This window comes from Oncorhynchus kisutch, unplaced genomic scaffold (genome assembly GCF_002021735.2).
Source record: "Oncorhynchus kisutch isolate 150728-3 unplaced genomic scaffold, Okis_V2 Okis04b-Okis11a_hom, whole genome shotgun sequence".
NCBI lineage: Eukaryota > Metazoa > Chordata > Actinopteri > Salmoniformes > Salmonidae > Oncorhynchus > Oncorhynchus kisutch.
In genome coordinates, this window is record NW_022261981.1 from 2681408 (window position 1) to 2703687 (window position 22280).

The 22280-nt window shown below is 44.8% G+C and overlaps 2 protein-coding genes across 3 annotated transcripts in view; one reads left to right on the top strand and one right to left on the bottom strand.

The window, feature by feature from the left end:
- Window positions 1–4917: 4917 nt before the first annotated feature.
- LOC116352708 (E3 ubiquitin/ISG15 ligase TRIM25-like) lies at window positions 4918–6552 on the top strand. Its single transcript, XM_031813202.1, has one exon. It carries the CDS (start codon window positions 4999–5001, stop codon window positions 6211–6213), a length of 1215 nt encoding a protein of 404 aa, XP_031669062.1. The 5' UTR covers window positions 4918–4998; the 3' UTR covers window positions 6214–6552.
- A 5691-nt stretch (window positions 6553–12243) lies between these two features.
- Window positions 12244–22280, bottom strand: part of LOC109877076 (UTP--glucose-1-phosphate uridylyltransferase-like) — a 64562-nt gene continuing 54525 nt past the window's right edge. For both annotated transcript variants that reach the window (XM_031813007.1, XM_031813006.1), the window contains exons 9-11: window positions 20729–20971; window positions 18244–18348; window positions 12244–13331 (exon numbers count right to left, since the gene is read on the bottom strand). In XM_031813007.1, the coding sequence (XP_031668867.1) occupies window positions 13224–13331; window positions 18244–18348; window positions 20729–20971 (456 nt within the window). In that variant the 3' untranslated portion in view covers window positions 12244–13223. The remainder of the gene's footprint in view (window positions 13332–18243; window positions 18349–20728; window positions 20972–22280) is intronic.

Here is a 22280-nt window from a genome sequence, read left to right on the forward strand (position 1 = left end):
GTAGCAAAAATATGCAAACGTGTTCAGCCCTGCAATTTGTAAATACACAGGATCACCATGTTGTGTTGTTGCGTTGGGTTTATAATACTCTTAACATCTTGTCTGTCAGCTGTTCTATGGACTTGTCAAAGGCACTGTGTTCCTCTTATTGGGGAACGTGTGTAAGGGCTTTACTCTCTGGTCGTCCCTAATGGCACTCTGTTCCCTTCATAGGCCTCTGGTCGTCCCTAAAGGCACTGTGTTCCTCTTATTGGGGAACGTGTGTAAGGGCTTTACTCTCTGGTCGTCCCTAATGGCACTCTGTTCCCTTCATAGGCCTCTGGTCGTCCCTAAAGGCACTGTGTTCCTCTTATTGGGGAACGTGTGTAAGGGCTTTACTCTCTGGTCGTCCCTAATGGCACTCTGTTCCCTTCATAGGCCTCTGGTCGTCCCTAATGGCACCTTGTTCCCTTCATAGGCCTCTGGTCGTCCCTAAAGGCACTGTGTTCCTCTTATTGGGGAACGTGTGTAAGGGCTTTACTCTCTGGTCGTCCCTAATGGCACTCTGTTCCCTTCATAGGCCTCTGGTCGTCCCTAATGGCACTCTGTTCCCTTCATAGGCCTCTGGTCATCCCTCATGGCACTCTGTTCCCTTCATAGGCCTCTGGTCGTCCCTAATGGCACCTTGTTCCCTTCATAGGCCTCTGGTCGTCCCTAAAGGCACTGTGTTCCTCTTATTGGGGAACGTGTGTAAGGGCCTTACTCTCTGGTCGTCCCTAATGGCACTCTGTTCCCTTCATAGGCCTCTGGTCGTCCCTAATGGCACTCTGTTCCCTTCATAGGCCTCTGGTCATCCCTCATGGCACTCTGTTCCCTTCATAGGCCTCTGGTCGTCCCTAATGGCACCTTGTTCCCTTCATAGGCCTCTGGTCGTCCCTAATGGCACTCTGTTCCCTTCATAGGCCTCTGGTCGTCCCTAATGGCACTCTGTTCCCTTCATAGGCCTCTGGTCGTCCCTAATGGCACTCTGTTCCCTTCATAGGCCTCTGGTCAATAGTAGTGCATTGTATAGTACAGCAGGGACGTTAAACCGATCATTATCGACACCGGCATTACCGATCACCTAGCGCATAAACGATCATTATCGACACTGGCAATACCGATCATTATCGATACCGCCATTACCGATCACTTAGCGCATAAACGACCATGATCGACACGGGCAATACCGATCATTATCAATACCGGCATTACCGATCACTTAGCGCATAAACAATCATCATCGACACTGGCAGTACCGATACCGGCATTACCGATCACTTAGCTGATTAAACCGATCATTATCGATACCGGTATTACTGATCACTTATCGTAGGCAGTAACTTATACTAGAGAAATGTGAAGTTTGAAATGAAGTAAGTTTGCCAATATGGTTTGTTAATGGGACAATTGACTGCTACAACCATCTAACTAGTAGTTTCAAGGAGAATAATAGAAACTGTGGTGCAGATTAATGATATAAACATATTTATCAGTATCGCATCAATTCCGGCAATTTATCACCATATGTATTTTGGTCCACGTCACCCAGCTTTACTATATAGGGAATAGGGTGCCATTTTGGACTCGGCCCATGTCTGTCTCTGTATACTGTCTGCATGGTGTCTCTGTTTCTCCATCCCTCTCTCTAGCTCTGGTCCTGGGCGTCAGTGAAGGAAGGCTGAGCAGTAACACCCTGGACCAGAGCTAGAGTATCTCTTCTGTCTGGAGGATTTCTGATGCTTTAAGGCAAAAGCTGAGAATGTTTTCTGATTTGAACAGTTTTTCTACCGACTTTAAACAATAAAGTTTAAAACATGACACGTTTTATATTCTCATTTGTATTGTTTACTCAAATGTTGCCATTGTATTGTGAATAGCGTTTGACTCAACTCTGTCCTCTTGTGGTTGAAATGGTCGGTGTTATTTCATAGTCACATGATACTAGAGTCTCCCTCTCAGCATTAATAAATTCATAATCTCTTGTGGAGAGACTCAAGTAACGTCTGACACAATTATTCTCAATTGTTGTAGTTCCGGGTTTCCGAAGTTAACAAGTTCTTTCAACTTCTCTGTGAGAAGAAAACCAGGACATCTTCCCCCTGGATGAGTTCTGACATCTACATATTTTCCTTTCTTCCCTCCGGCCTGTCAGAGCTGCTCCAGAGAGTCATAAAGATAAGCTGCTCCAGAGAGTCAATAAAGATAAGCTGCTCCAGAGAGTCAATAAAGATAAGCTGCTCCAGAGAGTCAATAAAGATAAGCTGCTCCAGAGAGTCGATAAAGATAAGCTGCTCCAGAGAGTCAATAAAGATAAGCTGCTCCAGAGAGTCAATAAAGATAAGCTGCTCCAGAGTCAATAAAGATAAGCTGCTCCAGAGTCAATAAAGATAAGCTGCTCCAGAGTCAGTAAAGATAAGCTGCTCCAGAGAGTCAATAAAGATAAGCTGCTCCAGAGAGTCAATAAAGATAAGCTGCTCCAGAGAGTCAATAAAGATAAGCTGTTCCAGAGTCAATAAAGATAAGCTGCTCTAGAGTCAATAAAAATAAGCTGCTCCAGAGAGTCAATAAAGATAAGCTGCTCCAGAGAGTCAATAAAGAGAAGCTGCTCCAGAGTCAATAAAGATAAGCTGCTCCAGAGAGTCAATAAAGAGAACCTGCTCCAGAGTCAATAAAGATAAGCTGCTCCAGAGAGTCAATAAAGAGAAGCTGCTCGAGAGAGTCAATAAAGAGAAGCTGCTCCAGAGAGTCAATAAAGATAAGCTGCTCCAGAGAGTCAATAAAGATAAGCTGCTCCAGAGAGTCAATAAAGATACTACTAAAGCCTCCGTCCAGTCAGAGTGGATGTCAGGTGTGATGTGTCAGTGTCTTGTGATGTCAGGGTGGATGCCAGTGTCTTGTGGTGTCAGGGTGGATGCCAGTGTCTTGTGATATCAGAGTTGTCAGTGTCTTGTGATGTCAGAGTGGATGCCAGTGTCTTGTGATATCAGAGTTGTCAGTGTCTTGTGATGTCAGAGTGGATGCCAGTGTCTTGTGATATCAGAGTTGTGTGTGTCAGTGTCTTGTGATGTCAGAGTGGATGCCAGTGTCTTGTGATATCAGAGTTGTGTGTGTCAGTGTCTTGTGATGTCAGAGTTGTGTGTGTCAGTGTCTTGTGATATCAGAGTTGTGTGTGTCAGTGTCTTGTGATGTCAGGGTGGATGCCAGTGTCTTGTGATATCAGAGTTGTGTGTGTCAGTGTCTTGTGATGTCAGAGTTGTGTGTGTCAGTGTCTTGTGATGTCAGAGTGGATGCCAGTGTCTTGTGATGTCAGAGTTGTGTGTGTCAGTGTCTTGTGATGTGTCAGGCTTTGTGGAACTGTTTTGAAGAGGGTTCTCTGTAATGAATGTGTGTCAGGGTGTGAGAGAGGAGGGTTGTTAGTGATTTATTCTGATGGAGCAGGAGAGATGCTTTTGAATTAGTCCAGATCAGAGCTTCTTCTTCACTTTGATCCGAGTGCTGAGACCAAAATAACGGTTCCTCTCTGTGTCCATGCATGTCTTGATTTTCTCCACGGTGACTCTAAGATGCTACTGGATAAGAACATTATTACTATACCAGGCCTAGAATATCACACACCTTTATCCAATCACTATAGTGTGCAGTGATGTGTAAAATACAGAAGTCAAGCTACACTAATGTGCTGCTGATTCCTATATCACATCCCTGTTGGTTTAGTGGTTTGTGTTATTGTTAAAACTCTCCTATCAGACCTGCAGACCAGAGAGAAGGTGCTGTTGCAGAGTTATTAAATGTGTCATATTCATTTATTGTTACTGTAATGATTTTGCACAGCTGTGTTGTTTTCCCCTCTGCAGTCACAATCTCTGCGTGTGTCCCAAATGGTACCCTATTCCCTATGTAGTGCACTACTTTTGACCAGGGCCTATAGGGTTCTGCTGAAACGTAGTGCACTATATAGGGGATAGGGTACGATCCGGGATGTCCCTCTATCTCAAGCCAATCACAAAGAACTAGTCTTCTACACACATCAGGAGTGAAAATAAGCATTCAGGAGTGGGTGACATTGTTAGGTGTGTGTGTGTGTGTGTGTGTGTGTGTGTGTGTGTGTGTGTGTGTGTGTGTGTGTGTGTGTGTGTGTGTGTGAGAGAGAGCAGGCAGGTTTTTGTGTGGGATGTCTAAGTGGGATATGGGAATGGGATTTTCTCTCTTTAAAAATGATTGTATGTAGTACACAACAGGTCAGTAGTGTCTGTCTGGAATCTATCAGCGATTAGGAGAACACATGTTCAGTCTCTCTGGAGAGGAATGGGACCTCTGCTTTGATTCAGTCTCTCTGGAGAGGAATGGGACCTCTGCTTTGGTTCTGTCTTTCTGGAGAGGAATGGGACCTCTGCTTTGATTCTGTCTCTCTGGAGAGGAATGGGACCTCTGCTTTGATTCTGTCTCTCTGGAGAGGAATGGGACCTCTGCTTTGATTCAGTCTCTCTGGAGAGGAATGGGACCTCTGCTTTGATTCAGTCTCTCTGGAGAGGAATGGGACCTCTGCTTTGATTCAGTCGCTCTGGAGAGTAATGGGACCTCTGCTTTGATTCAGTCTCTCTGGAGAGGAATGGGACCTCTGCTTGGATTTGTGATTAGCTCAAAGCAACCATGTCTACTGGAGAATATCTTCCCTCATCACAACAATGCTGGAGGTTTAATATCACATCGATCAGCAGAGGATCTGTTATATCTGTCTGATAGATGAACATAAAGACCATGATGATCCAGTCTCAGCCAGAGCAGAAAGGACTGAGAAACAGGGATGCAGGATTTCTCAATGTGTCCTCTGCAGGCAAGGATTTGCACACAGCACACACACAGAACCAGGACGTTTCGTATTACTCTTGTGGAGGCCACTCCTCTTCCTCTGCACAAACAAGGAAATCGAAAGTTATCTCTGATACTCCTCTGCGACATTTGTTAGTGAGTGTCAAAATGGCAGAGGCATTTTTTGAAGATCGGGATTCATTTAGCTGTTCAATCTGCTTGGATATACTGAAGGATCCGGTGACTACTTCCTGTGGACACAACTACTGTATGTGCTGTATTGAGGGCTGCTGGGATCAGGACGATCTGAAAGGTGTTTACAGCTGCCCAGAGTGCCGACAGACCTTCGTCCAAAGGCCTGTTCTGAACAGAAACACGTTGCTGGCTAAAGTGGTGGAGAAACTGAAACATACTGCTCCTCATGCTGCTCCTCATACTCCTCCTCCTGCTCTCTGTTATGCTGGACCTGGAGATGTGGAGTGTGATTTCTGCACTGGGAGAAAACACAAAGCCCTCATGTCCTGTCTGGTGTGTCTGGTCTCTTACTGTGAGACTCACCTCCAGCCTCACTATAATTTCCCTGCCTTAAAGAAGCACATGCTGGTCAAAGCCTCCACACAACTACAGGATAAGATCTGCTCTCAACATGACAAACTGCTGGAGGTTTACTGTCGTACCGATCAGCAGTGTATCTGTTATCTGTGTACCATGGATGAACATAAAGGCCATGATACAGTCTCAGCTGCAGCAGAGAGGACTGAGAAACAGAAGCAGGTGGGGGAGAAGCAACAGAAATCCCAGCAGAGAATCCAGGAGAGAGAGAAGGAGATGCAGGAGCTGAGACAGGCTGTGGACTCTCTGAAGCTCTCTGCACAGGCAGCCGTGGACGACAGCGAAAGGATCTTTGCTGAGCTGATCCGCACCATGGAGACAAGGTGCTCTGAGGTGAAGGAGCTGATCAGAGACCAGGAGAAGGCTGAAGTGAGTCAGGCAGAAGGCCTCCTGGAGCGACTGGAGCAGGAGGTGGCTGAGCTGAGGAGGAGAGATGCTGAGCTGGAGAAGTTCTCTCACACAGAGGACAACATCCACTTCCTCCAGAGGTTCAAAGATCACAGTGCCCCCCCTGTTTCTGAAGAGAAGCCTGCCATCATCCTTAACCAAAGTCATGCTTTTAAGACGGTGAGGACCTCTGACCTCCAGAAAAAGCTGATGCTCTGCTGTAAGGAGGGAGTAGGGGAGATATCAGCAGCAGTGAAAGCTGTCCACATACTGCAGTCAGCAGAGCCAAGCAGCCAAGCAGCAGCATCTGTCGCACAATATCACAGAAAAAAATACTCTTTCAAGGATAGGTGTTCATTGTCGCAAGGTAAAAATTATGCATAGCCCCCTGGGTAAATGTTTATGGTTTAATTAAGGAGTGATAATATCCTCATCTTGTAGATAAACTATGTGCCATTAAAAGGAGCAGGAGTGTGTTTGTTGTGTGTCACAGTTCAAGTTAACGTACTGTTTACTCCACTGACACCCAAAAGTACTAGTTGTAGAATGCTTAGCAGGACAGGAACATTATCCAATTCACGCCCTTATCAAGAGAACATCCCTGGTCCTCCCTACTGCCTCTGATCTGGCGGACTCAATAAACACAAATGCTTCATTTGTAAATGATGTCTGAGTGTTGGAGTGTGACCCTGGCTATCTGTAAATACAAATAAATAACATTAAAAATGGTGTCGTCTGGTTTGCTTTAAATAAGGAATTTGAAATGATTTATACTTTTACTTTTGATACTTAAGTATATTTAAAACCAAATACTTGTAGACTTTTACTCAAGTAGTATTTTACTGGATGACATTTACTTCAGTCATTTCCTATTAAGGATCTTTACTTTTACTCAAATATTGTAAAGGTTTCCCTCCTCCTCTTCTGATGAGCTGTAGGCAAAGGACAGAGAGACAGCCTGGTGGGGGGGGCTGCCACCGGAGGGCTGGTGGGGGGGGCTGCCACCGGAGGGCTGGTGGGGGGGGGGCTGCCACCGGAGGGCTGGTGGGGGGGGGGCTGTCACCGGAGGGCTGGTGGGGGGGGGCTGCCACCAGAGGGCTGGTGGGGGGGGGCTGCCACCGGAGGGCTGGTGGGGGGGGGCTGCCACCGGAGGGCTGGTGGGGGGGGGCTGCCACCGGAGGGCTGGTGGGGGGGGGCTGCCACCGGAGGGCTGGTGGGGGGGGCTGCCACCGGAGGGCTGGTGGGGGGGGCTGCCACCGGAGGGCTGGTGGGGGGGGGGGCTGCCACCGGAGGGCTGGTGCGTGGAGGTGGCACATGCAGGCCCTCTGGAGCACTTGAGCACCGAGCCTGCCCAACCTTACCTGGTTGAATGCTCCCGATCGCCATGCCAGTGCGGGGAGGTGGAATAGCCCACACTGGGCTGTGCTGGCGAACCGGGGACACCATGCATAAGGCTTCATGGCACCTGGCTCGATGCCCACTCTAGCCCGGCCGATACGAGGAGCTGGAATGTACCGCACCGGGCTATGCACCCGCACTGGGGAGACTGTGTGCTCCACCGCATAACACGGTGCCTGCCCGGTCCCTCTCTCTCTCCGGTAAGCACAGGAAGTTGGCGCAGGTCTCCTACCTGGCTTCACCACACTCCCTGTGTGCCCCCGCCCAAGACATTTTTGGGGCTGTCTCTCGGGCTTCCAGCTGCTCTGCCGTGCCAGCTCCTCATAATGGCGCCTCTCTGCTTTCGCTGCCTCCAGCTCCACTTTGGGACGGCGATATTCCCCTGGCTGAGTCCAGGGTCCTTTGCCGTCCAGAATCTCCTCCCAAGTCCAGCTCTCCTGCTGCTGCCTGTTACCACGCCACTTGGTCCTTGGTTGGTGGGTGTTTCTGTAAAGGTTTTCCTCCTCTTCTGAGGAGGAGTAGCGAGAAGGATCGGAGGACCAATGAGCAGCGTTGTAAGGGTCCATATCGTTTATTTTAAAAAACATTAACTGAACACTAAGAATTCAAAACAATAAACCTGAACAAACCAAAACAGTACCGTGTGGTGACAAACACAGACACGGAAACAAACACCCACAAAACAACAGTGAAACCCAGGCTACCTAAGTATGATTCTCAATCAGAGACAACTAACGACACCTGCCTCTGATTGAGAACCATACTAGGCCAAACACAGAAATAGAAACACAAAACATAGACGTGACAAATATGACAATTGGGTACTTTTCCCACCACAGGTTAAAGCACTAAATAGTGTTTGTGTTTTCGCTGACCAACTGCTTGGGCAGGCCTTATTTCCACTGACCAGTGCTTATCTTTATGTTCCCAGGACTCTGCACACACACTGCCCTGTTACTGCCACGGCTCAGGCCATTAACAGTGTAGGTTTACCGGGTCACTGGCTCTGCATTACCTTGTGACTGCAGTATAACTGCCTTCAGCCTGCGGAGATTCTCAAAGACCTTGAGTCGTCAGAGTGGAAATAGATTTCTGCAGAATGTTAACTGTGGACATGGACTGTGTTCAGAAGCACTCAATTGTGTGCAGCTATCTAAGGTACTGCATCTCAATGCAAGAGGCGTCGCTACAGTCCCCGGTTCGAATCCGTGATTGGGAGTCGCACAATTGGCCCAGAGTCATCCGGGTTTGGCTGGGGTAGACCGTCAGTGTAAATAAATTGTTCTTAACTGACTTGCCTAGTTACATAAAGGTGAAATAAAACCATATCTCGAAGACTGTTGAACGGTTTCCACTGTAGAGGATAATTGTGTTGTTGAGGACAAACCGGCCAATCACGAAGCAAACACGTTAGAAAAAATGTCAAATAGTGAAGACCCCCTACGTAACCACCAGGGAAGACCCCCTACGTAACCACCAGGGAAGACCCCCTACGTAACCACCAGGGAAGACCCCCTACGTAACCACCAGGGAAGACCCCCTACGTAACCACCAGGGAAGACCCCCTACGTAACCACCAGGGAAGACCCCCTACGTAACCACCAGGGAAGACCCCCTACGTAACCACCAGGGAAGACCACCAGATGTCCCAGAAAACCACTAATGTGAAGGAAAGAGTTAGAGAATGAAAGAGCAGTACAGATGTCCCAGAAAACCACTAATGTGAAGGAAAGAGTTGGAGAATGAAAGAGCAGTACAGATGCTGTGTGCTGTACTTTATTGTAATAAGAGTGAACCTCTGGGTTCAATGAAAGGTGTGTTGTCGACAAGCACCCTGACGTTCACAGAGATCAGAAACACTACGGATGTTGGCTCAAGAGTAAATTACCTTAAAGTCTAAATTAGTTAAACACAGACAAGAGGCTTGAGCTAATTTCATATTGCACTTTATTCAGCTTGAGAATAGCATCAGCTGCAGCTGGGACTCCCTTTAAGTCTCAGGACAACACTCGTATTTCTTTCAGTCTCAGGACAACACTCGTACTGCTTTCAGACTCCCGTTCTGCAGACAGTAGGCCCCTCAGACGTTGAGTTGTCATTCAACCGTCTGATAGTAGTGACTTGATTCAATCCGTTGTGCTGAAGATCTGCGCTACAGCGCAATAGAAATGTAAAGGCAACGTTAGCGGGTTAGCGGAGACCGCATTCACCGTTTCCTCATTTAAATCGCGCTATAACGCTGAACTTCTGTGATATGAGATGAATCCAGCCCTAGGTCTCTGTGTGTTATCAACTCTCCTACAGTAGGTCTCTGTGTGTCATCAACTCTCTTACAGTAGGTCTCTGTGTGTCATCAACTCTCCTACAGTAGGTCTCTGTGTGTCATCAACTCTCTTACAGTAGGTCTCTGTGTGTTATCAACTCTCACAGTAGGTCTCTGTGTGTCATCAACTCTCCTACAGTAGGTCTCTGTGTGTTATCAACTCTCTTACAGTAGGTCTCTGTGTGTTATCAACTCTCTTACAGTAGGTCTCTGTGTGTCATCAACTCTCTTACAGTAGGTCTCTGTGTGTTATCAACTCTCACAGTAGGTCTCTGTGTGTCATCAACTCTCCTACAGTAGGTCTCTGTGTTATCAACTCTCCTACAGTAGGTCTCTGTGTGTTATCAACTCTCACAGTAGGTCTCTGTGTGTCATCAACTCTCCTACAGTGGGTCTCTGTGTGTCATCAACTCTCCTACAGTGGGTCTCTGTGTGTCATCAACTCTCCTACAGTAGGTCTCTGTGTGTTATCAACTCTCCTACAGTAGGTCTCTGTGTGTTATCAACTCTCCTACAGTGGGTCTCTGTGTGTCTTCAACTCTCTTATAGTAGGTCTCTGTGTGTCATCAACTCTCCTACAGTAGGTCTCTGTGTGTCATCAACTCTCTTACAGTAGGTCTCTGTGTGTTATCAACTCTCCTACAGTAGGTCTCTGTGTGTTATCAACTCTCTTACAGTAGGTCTCTGTGTGTCATCAACTCTCCTACAGTAGGTCTCTGTGTGTTATCAACTCTCACAGTAGGTCTCTGTGTGTCATCAACTCTCCTACAGTGGGTCTCTGTGTGTCATCAACTCTCCTACAGTAGATCTCTGTGTGTTATCAACTCTCCTACAGTAGGTCTCTGTGTGTTATCAACTCTCCTACAGTGGGTCTCTGTGTGTCTTCAACTCTCTTACAGTAGGTCTCTGTGTGTCATCAACTCTCCTACAGTAGGTCTCTGTGTGTCATCAACTCACAGTTGGTCTCTGTGTGTCATCAACTCTCCTACAGTAGGTCTCTGTGTGTCATCAACTCTCTTACAGTAGGTCTCTGTGTGTCATCAACTCTCACAGTAGGTCTCTGCGTGTCATCAACTCTCTTACAGTAGGTATCTGTGTCATCAACTCTCCTACAGTAGGTCTCTGTGTGTCATCAACTCTTCTACAGCAGGTCTCTGTGTGTCATCAACTCTCCTACAGTAGGTCTCTGTGTGTCATCAACTCTCCTACAGTAGACCTCTGTGTGTCATCAACTCTCCTACAGTAGGTCTCTGTGTGTCATCAACTCTCCTACAGTAGACCTCTGTGTGTCATCAACTCTCCTACAGTAGGTCTCTGTGTGTCATCAACTCTCTTACAGTAGGTCTCTGTGTGTCATCAACTCTCACAGTAGGTCTCTGCGTGTCATCAACTCTCTTACAGTAGGTATCTGTGTCATCAACTCTCCTACAGTAGGTCTCTGTGTGTCATCAACTCTTCTACAGCAGGTCTCTGTGTGTCATCAACTCTCCTACAGTAGGTCTCTGTGTGTCATCAACTCTCCTACAGTAGACCTCTGTGTGTCATCAACTCTCCTACAGTAGGTCTCTGTGTGTCATCAACTCTCCTACAGTAGACCTCTGTGTGTCATCAACTCTCCTACAGTAGGTCTCTGTGTGTCATCAACTCTCCTACAGTAGGTCTCTGTGTGTCATCAACTCTCCTACAGTAGGTCTCTGTGTGTCATCAACTCTCCTACAGTAGGTCTCTGTGTGTCATCAACTCTCCTACAGTAGGTCTCTGTGTGTCATCAACTCTCCTACAGTAGACCTCTGTGTGTCATCAACTCTCCTACAGTAGACCTCTGTGTGTCATCAACTCTCCTACAGTAGACCTCTGTGTGTCATCAACTCTCCTACAGTAGGTCTCTGTGTGTCATCAACTCTCCTACAGTAGGCCTCTGTGTGTAAGAACAACACTTGAGCAGAAAATGCAACTGGTCTCTCTCTTTCTGGACAGAGAGCTATTGAAGAGAGGAATGGAGAGGGATAGAGAGGGATGGAGAGAGGGAGAGAGAGGGATGGAGAGAGAGAGAGAGAGGGGTGGAGAGAGGGAGAGAGAGGGATGGAGAGAGAGAGAGAGGGATGGAGAGAGAGAGAGAGAGGGGTGGAGAGAGGGATATATAGAGGGATGGAGAGAGGGATATATAGATAGAGGGATGGAGAAAGGGATATATAGATAGAGGGATGGAGAGAGGGATGGAGAAAGGGATATATAGATAGAGAGGGAGAGAGAGCGGGGTGGAGAGAGGGAGAGAGAGGGGTGGAGAGAGGGAGGGAGAGAGGGATGGAGAAAGGGATATATAGCTAGAGAGGGATATATAGAGGGATGGAGAGAGGGATATATAGATAGAGGGATGGAGAAAGGGATATATAGATAGAGAGGGAGAGAGAGAGGGGTGGAGAGAGGGAGGGAGAGAGGGATGGAGAAAGGGATATATAGCTAGAGAGGGAGAGAGAGAGGGGTGGAGAGAGGGAGAGAGAGGGGTGGAGAGAGGGGTGGAGAGACAGTAAGGTACAAGTGGAATAAGATTACAGTGAAATAATCATTTTGATGTAAAAAAAAAAATGTTTTAAAAAGATACCAGTCATAATATTGTTGCCTGGTATTCCTTCGATATTGTTGTGGACATTATATAATATTGAATTGTCAATTAGGGCCGGGATGCAATCCGATCCCGCTTTGTCTTTAATGCATGTTTTAAAGGCAATGTCCCACGTTCATGGTCACTACATCCACGGTAAACACTGTATCTGTCGGCCCAATCAGGAGTTACCTTTAAATGGTGCAATGTCCAAATCCCCGATCGGATTGAATCCCAGTCTAAGACTGTACTGACATGTACAGTAGATATTGAATCCCAGTCTAAGACTGTACTGACATGTACAGTAGATATTGAATCCCAGTCTAAGACTGTACTGACATGTCCAGTAGATATTGAATCCCAGACTAAGACTGTACTGACATGTACAGTAGATATTGAATCCCAGTCTAAGACTGTACTGACATGTACAGTAGATATTGAATCCCAGTCTAAGACTGTACTGACATGTACAGTAGATATTGAATCGCAGTCTAAGACTGTACTGACATGTACAGTAGATATTGAATCCCAGTCTAAGACTGTACTGACATGTACAGTAGATATTGAATCCCAGTCTAAGACTGTACTGACATGTACAGTAGATATTGAATCCAGTCTAAGACTGTACTGACATGTAAAGTAGATATTGAATCCCAGTCTAAGACTGTACTAACATGTAAAGTGGATATTGAATCTCCCATTGACATCACATCCATATGACTTCTATCACGATTCTCATCCAGTAAGGGAATCTAATGGGCAGGGAGCTGAAATACTACAGGAATAGTATAGCTTGGATATCACATCACAATCTGTTGGGTATGACACCCCTCTCTAAGGAGTTTATTTAAAGGAGTCTGGATCAAGTCTGCCTCGGTCACATGATTGGGGTGAATGTGTCTGGTCACATGATGGTGGTGGATGTCTGGTCACATGGTTGGGGTTGATGTGTTTGGCTTGGTCACATGATGGTGGTGGATGTGTCTGACTTCGTCACATGATGGTGGTGGATGTGTCTGGCTTCGTCACATGATGGTGGTGGATGTGGTGCTGGAGGAGTAGTTAAAGGCTTCAGTGGTCCAGGATGCGAAGGTTGCCCGACACAATCTTGTTCTCCAGTATCGTTCCAGCCGGGATGTCGATACGATCTCCGTGATTGGCTATGATGATGACCGTTCCCTACAGGGAGGAGAGGAGGGGCATAAAGGGGGTAAAAAGGCAAGGTTCAGGTTCATTTTTTTGTGCTTTTTAATTTAAAAAACCAACTTTATTTTAGATTTTCAGATATAGCAACAAAAACAGTACAACCCCTCATTCGCCGCCCCCCCTCCCTCCCTCCCTCCCCTCCACCCATCCCTCCCTCCCCTCCACCTCTCCCTCCCTCCCTCCCCTCCACCCATCTCTCCCTCCCTCCCTCCCCTCCACCCATCTCTCCCTCCCTCCCCTCCACCCATCTCTCCCTCCCTCCCCTCCACCCATCTCTCCCTCCCTCCCCTCCACCCATCTCTCTCCCTCCCCTCCACCCATCTCTCTCCCTCCCTCCTGTACTGTACTGTAGTCTCTAGTACTGTAAATAGAGAGATAGTACTGTACTGTAGTCTGTACTGTAGTCTCTAGTACTGTAAATAGAGAGTACTGTACTGTAGTCTCGAGTACTGTAAATAGAGAGATAGTACTGTACTGTAGTCTCGAGTACTGTAAATAGAGAGATAGTACTGTACTGTAGTCTCGAGTACTGTAAATAGAGATAGTACTGTACTGTAGTCTGTACTGTAGTCTCTAGTACTGTAAATAGAGAGATAGTACTGTAGTCTGTACTGTAGTCTCTAGTACTGTAAATAGAGAGATAGGTCTGTACTGTAGTCTGTAGTACTGTAAATAGATATTCCCACCCAACCCAGTTGAAAGCCTTCTCAGCATCAAGAGAGCTGACGATCTCTGGCTGTAGAGTTGAGTGGGCAGAATAAAGAACATTAAATAGCCGGCTCATACTATAGAAAGATTGTCCACCTGAGATAAATCCGGTTTAATCACAGTTAATTATATTAGGCATCACTGTCTCTAAACGGCGAGAGACGACCTTAGTGAGAATGTTATAATCGCAGCATAAAAGGCTTACAGGGCGGTATGAGCCACAGTCTTAGGGGATTCTGGTCTTTTTTAAGCTAAACCGAAATAGTCGCCTGGGTGTCTGTGGCAGTTTCTGACTAGAAAGGATTTCAATGTACATTGAGCTGAAGAATGGGGATCATTTAGAGGAGAAGGCTTTGTAAAATTCAACAGGGAAGCCATCAGGCCCAGGGGCTTTCCCACTCTGCATGGACTGGATTGCCAGAGTAGCTTCATCATCACTTATTGAGGCATCCATGTTGGTTTGTTCATCTGAATTGAGACAGGGGGTGTCCAGAGTGTCTAGAAATGCATGCACACGAGATGTGTCAGGAAGAGCCTCAGACGAGTAAAGAGCAGAGTAGAGTTGCTTAAATTGATTGTTGATTTCTTTGGGATTGGTGGAAGTTAAATCAGCTGCAACACAGATTTCAGGTATGGTGCTGCTAGCAGCGGATTGTCGAAGCTGGTGAGATAACAACTTTCTCTCTGTGTTCAGAGAATCTTTACCTCGACTTAAACAGAAGCTGCTCCGTTTGTTTGATGGAAAGATTGTGAAATTCTGATTGGTGTAGCAGTCTCTCTTTGTAGATTTCAGGAATCGGAGACGAGGCATATCTGTTGTCCACATCTAGAATGAGTTGTTATAGCGTCGCTAAGCGTTTGCTGTTCGTTGTCATATGCTGTGTATGAAATAATGTAGCCCCTTAGATCAGGTTTTAACATCTCACACACAGTAGAATGAGACATGTCAGGGGTGACGTTGATCTGGAAAAAGACATCAATGTGAGTTTCTATTTATTTTTTAAAGGCACTACAGGATAGTAGTAGTGGGTCAAGTCGTCTCGTGAGTTGTGACACAGTACTGTCCGGAGAGTGGATATCTAGCTGGACAGGTCTATGGTCTGAAATAGGACAGGTCTATGGTCTGAGATAGGACAGATCTATGGTCTGAGATAGGACAGATCTATGGTCTGAGATAGGACAGGTCTATGGTCTGAGATAGGACAGGTCTACGGTCTGAGATAGGACAGGTCTATGGTCTGAGATAGGACAGGTCTATGGTCTGAGATAGGACAGGTCTACGGTCTGAGATAGGACAGGTCTATGGTCTGAGATAGGACAGGTCTATGGTCTGAGATAGGGCAGGTCTATGGTCTGAGATAGGACAGGTCTATGGTCTGAGATAGGACAGGTCTACGGTCTGAGATAGGACAGATCTACGGTCTGAGATAGGACAGATCTATGGTCTGAGATAGGACAGATCTATGGTCTGAGATAGGACAGGTCTATGGTCTGAGACAAGGATATTGTGATATTGGCTATTAGTTACAAAAGGAAGAATTCTATTGTCCAGCAGGAAAAAGTCAATCCTAGAGTTTGAGCTGTGGACTGGAAGAAACAAGTCAAACCTAGAGTTTGAGCTGTGGACTGGAGGAAACAAGTCAATCCTAGAGTTTGAGCTGTGGACTGGAGGAAACAAGTCAATCCTAGAGTTTGAGCTGTGGACTGGAGGAAACAAGTCAATCCTAGAGTTTGAGCTGTGGACTGGAGGAAACAAGTCAATCCTAGAGTTTGAGCTGTGGACTGGAGGAAACAAGTCAATCCTAGAGTTTGAGCTGTGGACTGGAGGAAACAAGTCAATCCTAGAGTTTGAGCTGTGGACTGGAGGAAACAAGTCAATCCTAGAGTTTGAGCTGTGGACTGGAGGAAACAAGTCAATCCTACAGTATGAGCTGTGAACTGGAGGAAACAAGTCAATCCTACAGTATGAGCTGTGGACTGGAGGAAACAAGTCAATCCTACAGTATTAGCTGTGGACTGGAGGAAACAAGTCAATCCTACAGTTTGAGCTGTGGACTGGAGGAAACAAGTCAATCCTACAGTATGAGCTGTGGACTGGAGGAAACAAGTCAATCCTACAGTATGAGCTGTGGACTGGAGGAAACAAGTCAATCCTAGAGTTTGAGCTGTGGACTGGAGGAAACACGTCAATCCTAGAGTTTGAGCTGTGGACTGGAGGAAACAAGTCAATCCTACAGTATGAGCTGTGGACTGGAGGAAACAAGTCAATCCTAGAGTTTGAGCTGTGGACTGGAGGAAACAAGTCAATCCTACAGTATGAGCTGTGGACTGGAGGAAACAAGTCAATCCTACAGTATGAGCTGTGGACTGGAGGAAACAAGTCAATCCTACAGTATGAGCTGTGGACTGGAGGAAACAAGTCAATCCTACAGTATGAGCTGTGGACTGGAGGAAACAAGTAAATCCTACAGTTTGAGCTGTGGACTGGAGGAAACAAGTCAATCCTACAGTTTGAGCTGTGGACTGGAGGAAACAAGTCAATCCTACAGTTTGAGCTGTGGACTGGAGGAAACAAGTCAATCCTACAGTTTGAGCTGTGGACTGGAGGAAACAAGTCAATCCTACAGTTTGAGCCTACAGTTTGAGCTGTGGACTGGAGGAAACAAGTCAATCCTACAGTATGAGCTGTGAACTGGAGGAAACAAGTCAATCCTACAGTATGAGCTGTGGACTGGAGGAAACAAGTCAATCCTACAGTATGAGCGGTGAACTGGAGGAAACAAGTCAATCCTACAGTTTGAGCTGTGAACTGGAGGAAACAAGTCAACCCTACAGTTTGAGCTGTGGACTGGAGGAAACAAGTCAATCCTACCATAATTTGCAAATAAATTCATTAAAAATCCTACAATGTGATTTCCTGGATTTTTTTTCTCATTTTGTCTGTCATAGTTGAAGTGTACCTATGATGAAAATTACAGGCCTCTCATCTTTTTAAGGGGGAGAACTTGCACAATTGGTGGCTGACTAAATACTTTTTTTGCCCAACTGTACATTTAAACAAAGTTTTTCAAAATTCCTGACATTTAATCATAGTATAAATTTCCTGTCTTAGGTCAGTTAGGATCACCACTTTATTTTAAGAATGTGAAATAGTAGAGAGAATGATTTATTTCAGCTTTTATTTCTTTCAACACATTCCCAGTGGTCAGAAGTTTACATACACTCAATTAGTATTTGGCAGCATTGCCTTTAAATTATTTAACTTGGGTCAAACGTTTCGGGTAGCCTTCCACAAGCTTCCCACAATAAGTTGGGTGAATTTTGGCCCATTCCTCCTGACAGAGCTGGTGTAACTGAGTCAGGTTTATAGGCCTCCTTGCTCACACACACTTTTTCAGTTCTGCCCACACATTTTCTACAGGATTGAGGTCAGGGCTTTGTGATGGCCACTCCAATACCTTGACTTTGTTGTCCTTAAGCCATTTTGCCACAGCTTTGGAAGTATGCTTGGGGTCATTGTCCATTTGGTAGACCCATTTGCGACTAAGTGTTCATTTCCTGACTGATGTGGTACCTTCACGCCTTTGGAAATTGCTCCCAAGGATGAACCAGACTTGTGGAGGTCTACACATTTTTTTTCCTGAGGTCTTGGCTGATTTCTTTTGATTTTCCCATGGTGTCAAGCAAAGAGGCACTGAGTTGAAATACATCCACAGGTACACCTCCAATTGACTCAAATGATGTCAATTAACCTATCAGAAGCTTCTAAAGCCATGACATCATTTTCTGGAATTTTCCAAGCTGTTTTAAGGCACAGTCTATTTAGTGTATGTAAACTTCTGACCCACTGGAATTGTGATACAGTGAATTATAAGTTAAATAATCTGTCTGTAAACAATTGTTGGAAAAATGACTGTTGTCATGCACAAAGTAGATGTCCTAACCGACTTGCCAAAACTATAGCTTGTTAACAAGAAATGTGTGGAGTGGTTGAAAAACGAGTTTTAATGACTCCAACCTAAGTGTATGTAAACTTCAAACTTCAACTGTATCATTGTTATTGTAAAGTTCCTCCATTCCATCTGGGCCCAGATGTTTCTCTGAGATAATAGAGGACTAAGAATCTCCCTGACCATGTGACCTAGCCAGAAAAAAACTCAGGGGCCTGTGAACTCACCTTGAGAGAAACTTGTTTTCCAAACGTGACATCACCGGACACAGTCAGGTGATCCAGCTCCAGCATATCAGGGATGCTCTCGAACCGCGTCTGGTATTCCTGGACCTTAGAACACACAGACGGGTATGTCATGCTGAGTTTAGAGCAGTAACATATACTTTGAGGAGAGGGAGGGAAAGAGAGAGCTCTATCTTGGTATGTTTATTCCCACTGGATGACCTATATAAACAGAGGGTGAATGTATGGTAGTACAACAATAGAGCACCAGCTCAACATGTATGCAGAGTTTGGTGTGTTCAGCTTTAGTTCAACTGTAGGAGGATACAGTGAGAAGAAAAGGACAAGGATCTTAGATTCCCTACGTATGCCCCATTCAAATGTACTGTGAATAAAGGTTAGCATGCCCCATTCAAATGTACTGTGAATAAAGGTCAGCATGCCCCATTCAAATGTACTGTGAATAAAGGTCAGCATGCCCCATTCAAATGTACTGTGAATAAAGGTCAGCATGCCCCATTCAAATGTACTGTGAATAAAGGTCAGCATGCCCCATTCAAATGTACTGTGAATAAAAGTCAGCATGCCCCATTCAAATGTACTGTGAATAAAGGTCAGCATGCCCCATTCAAATGTACTGTGACTAAAGGTCAACATGTAGAGGATGTATCTGAACCAACAAACATCAAGAGGAGGTGTTTCATCTGGACGGGCTATTCAACTATGGTCCTTACGAAACATTTGTTTTTCCTTCTCTCCTAATCAGGGACTGATTCAGACTGCACACATGTTGAGTGAACTCTTTCACCAATCAGAGACATTCATTAAACAATTAAAGGGAAGTCCAGGATTTTACAACTTGATGTAAGATGGTTCCTCACCCTGAAAGTAGTCTATGGGCCAGGAGAAACTGGAATCCATGCTTCAGTTTTCTTTAAACATCCACTACAAACTTCAGCAACATGAAAACATTTTTTTTAGATGTAACTTTTATTTAACTAGGCAAGTCAGTTAAGAACAAAGTCTTATTTACAATGACCGGGGAACAGTGGGTCAACTGCCTTGTTCAGAGGCAGATTTCTACCTTGTCAGCTCGGGGATTTAACCACTAGGCTACCTGCCGCCCCTAACATTAGCCACCGCTAGCAAACAATCAAAGGGAGTGACGAAGGCAACCCACATTTTTTTGTTATGGCCAAATCAACTCAAATAACTAAATATTTGTTTTGGCATTAAATGCCCAGAGCAACATTCATATTTTTCTCTGTTTGTATTACATTTTTATTTTTTTATTTAACCAGGCAAGTCAGTTAATTAAGAACAAATGATTATTTACAATGACAGCCTACCAAAAGACCTCCTGCAGGGACGTGGGATCAATGAAAAAATATATATATAAATAAATAACTTAGAAATATAGGACAAAACACACATCACGACAAGAGAGACAACACTACATAAAGAGAGACCTAAGATAACAACATAGCAAGGCAGCAACACATGACGATACAGCATGGTAGCAACACAACATGAAAACAACATGGTAGCAAAACAACGTGGTAGCTTACATTGTACAACAGCTGTAGAAACAAACACTGTAAGTGTGAACAATTTATGAGTATTATTTCCTGATAGTTGCTGGTAGAGAATAATCTACACAGGCCCTTCTAATCAGCAGGTCTTGCATGGGTGGAGTTTTGGCTTGCCTGGTGACATCACCAGTCTGTATTTTAGTTAAATAGACCAATGAGAAAAACAGTTCCAAACCTCTCTGCCAATAACAGCTAGTTTTCCGTTTTCAGAGATCACTCCCAGACAGTCCAAGCAAAATTCTTGCGTGAGAAATAGTTTTTGGCTAAAATGTTACTTTTGTTTCTTTTTGACCATTTTAATCTAAAACTATTACAGTAAGGTACTTAATTGTTACCCAGAAATGATATGATACTGAGATATAAAAATAAAAAACGGCTGCATGAGGCTTTTATAAAGGTGACTTGGCCATAGAGATCCACAGTATGATATCGAATCAGAGTAAATAGAGCCAAATATATTTAAAAGTCACCTTGTCCAAGAGATGGTCATCAAAACGTCACCCCAGGGTAAGAATACACGAAACACAGCCCTTATTTTAAGTGTTTCTAAAATCCCCTATGGGAAAAATGTATGGTGGAAAAAACGATTGGAACCATTTCCCTGTTTGACTGCTAGGTTTTATGGGTATTATTACACCTCCACCGTGGGGCTCTATTTAAGATTAAAACCAATATTTATTGGTTGCTCAAATGCAATGCGCTTGTCAACAAAGCACCTTTGATTAAATCTTGCCCTCAGCAGTGGAAATCCAGCCTTACCTTAGTAAAGGAGGTTAGTTAGTAGTTATAGTAATAGTAAGGTTACGTTAGTTACCTTAGTAAAGGAGCTGCCCAGATTGACGTGGGGCGTGGTTAAGGTTAGTTAGTAGTTATAGTAATAGTAAGGTTAGGGTTACCTTAGTAAAGGAGCTACCCAGCTTGACGTGGGGCGTGGTAGGGAACTCTCTCTTCTGGCTCATGGTGAGAGAGCCCGCCTCCAGGCTGTAGAGGTTGGACATGACCAATAGGAGGTCGGAGACGGTCTTGACGGGCAGGAAGCGGGATCGCGGCACGTTGATGCCCAGGGCGTTGTCGAAGCTCTTGATGGCCGCGCCCACCGCCGTCTCCAGCTGGATCACGTTCTGACCCCCGTCCAGTGTCTGGCAGGAGAACAGGTGGTTAGTGACACACACACACACACAGACACTAAAGGATGTAGGTAGTGGATTCGTATACAGACACACACGCACACATACACAAACAAACTTAAGAATGTACTGTAGGCCTCAGGTAGTGGGTTCAGATGGAGAACCTCTGAGCTTAGTCACGAGACAAGTTTTAGGCTGCTTCACTAGGATCTGAATGATCCACTTAATATCACTACATCTACTAGCTAACAACATCAGGTCAGTAGTTCTATAATATACAGTAGTGTTCTGTTCACTACATCTACTAGCTAACAACATCAGGTCAGTAGTTCTATAATATACAGTAGTGTTCTGTTCACTACATCTACTAGCTAACAACATCAGGTCAGTAGTTCTATAATATACAGTAGTGTTCTGTTCACTACATCTACTAGCTAACAACATCAGGTCAGTAGTTCTATAATATACAGTAGTGTTCTGTTACCTACATCTAACAACATCAGGTCAGTAGTTCTATAATATACAGTAGTGTCCTATTACCTACATCTACTAGCTAACAACATCAGGTCAGTAGTTCTATAATATACAGTAGTGTTCTGTTACCTACATCTACTAGCTAACAACATCAGGTCAGTAGTTCTATAATATACAGTAGTGTTCTGTTACCTACATCTAACAACATCAGGTCAGTAGTTCTATAATATACAGTAGTGTCCTATTACCTACATCTACTAGCTAACAACATCAGGTCAGTAGTTCTATAATATACAGTAGTGTTCTGTTACCTACATCTAACAACATCAGGTCAGTAGTTCTATAATATACAGTAGTGTTCTGTTACCTACATCTACTAGCTAACAACATCAGGTCAGTAGTTCTATAATATACAGTAGTGTTCTGTTACCTACATCTAACAACATCAGGTCAGTAGTTCTATAATATACAGTAGTGTTCTGTTACCTACATCTACTAGCTAACAACATCAGGTCAGTAGTTCTATAATATACAGTAGTGTTCTGTTCACTACATCTACTAGCTAACAACATCAGGTCAGTAGTTCTATAATATACAGTAGTGTTCTGTTACCTACATCTAACAACATCAGGTCAGTAGTTCTATAATATACAGTAGTGTCCTATTACCTACATCTACTAGCTAACAACATCAGGTCAGTAGTTCTATAATATACAGTAGTGTTCTGTTACCTACATCTACTAGCTAACAACATCAGGTCAGTAGTTCTATAATATACAGTAGTGTTCTGTTACCTACATCTAACAACATCAGGTCAGTAGTTCTATAATATACAGTAGTGTCCTAT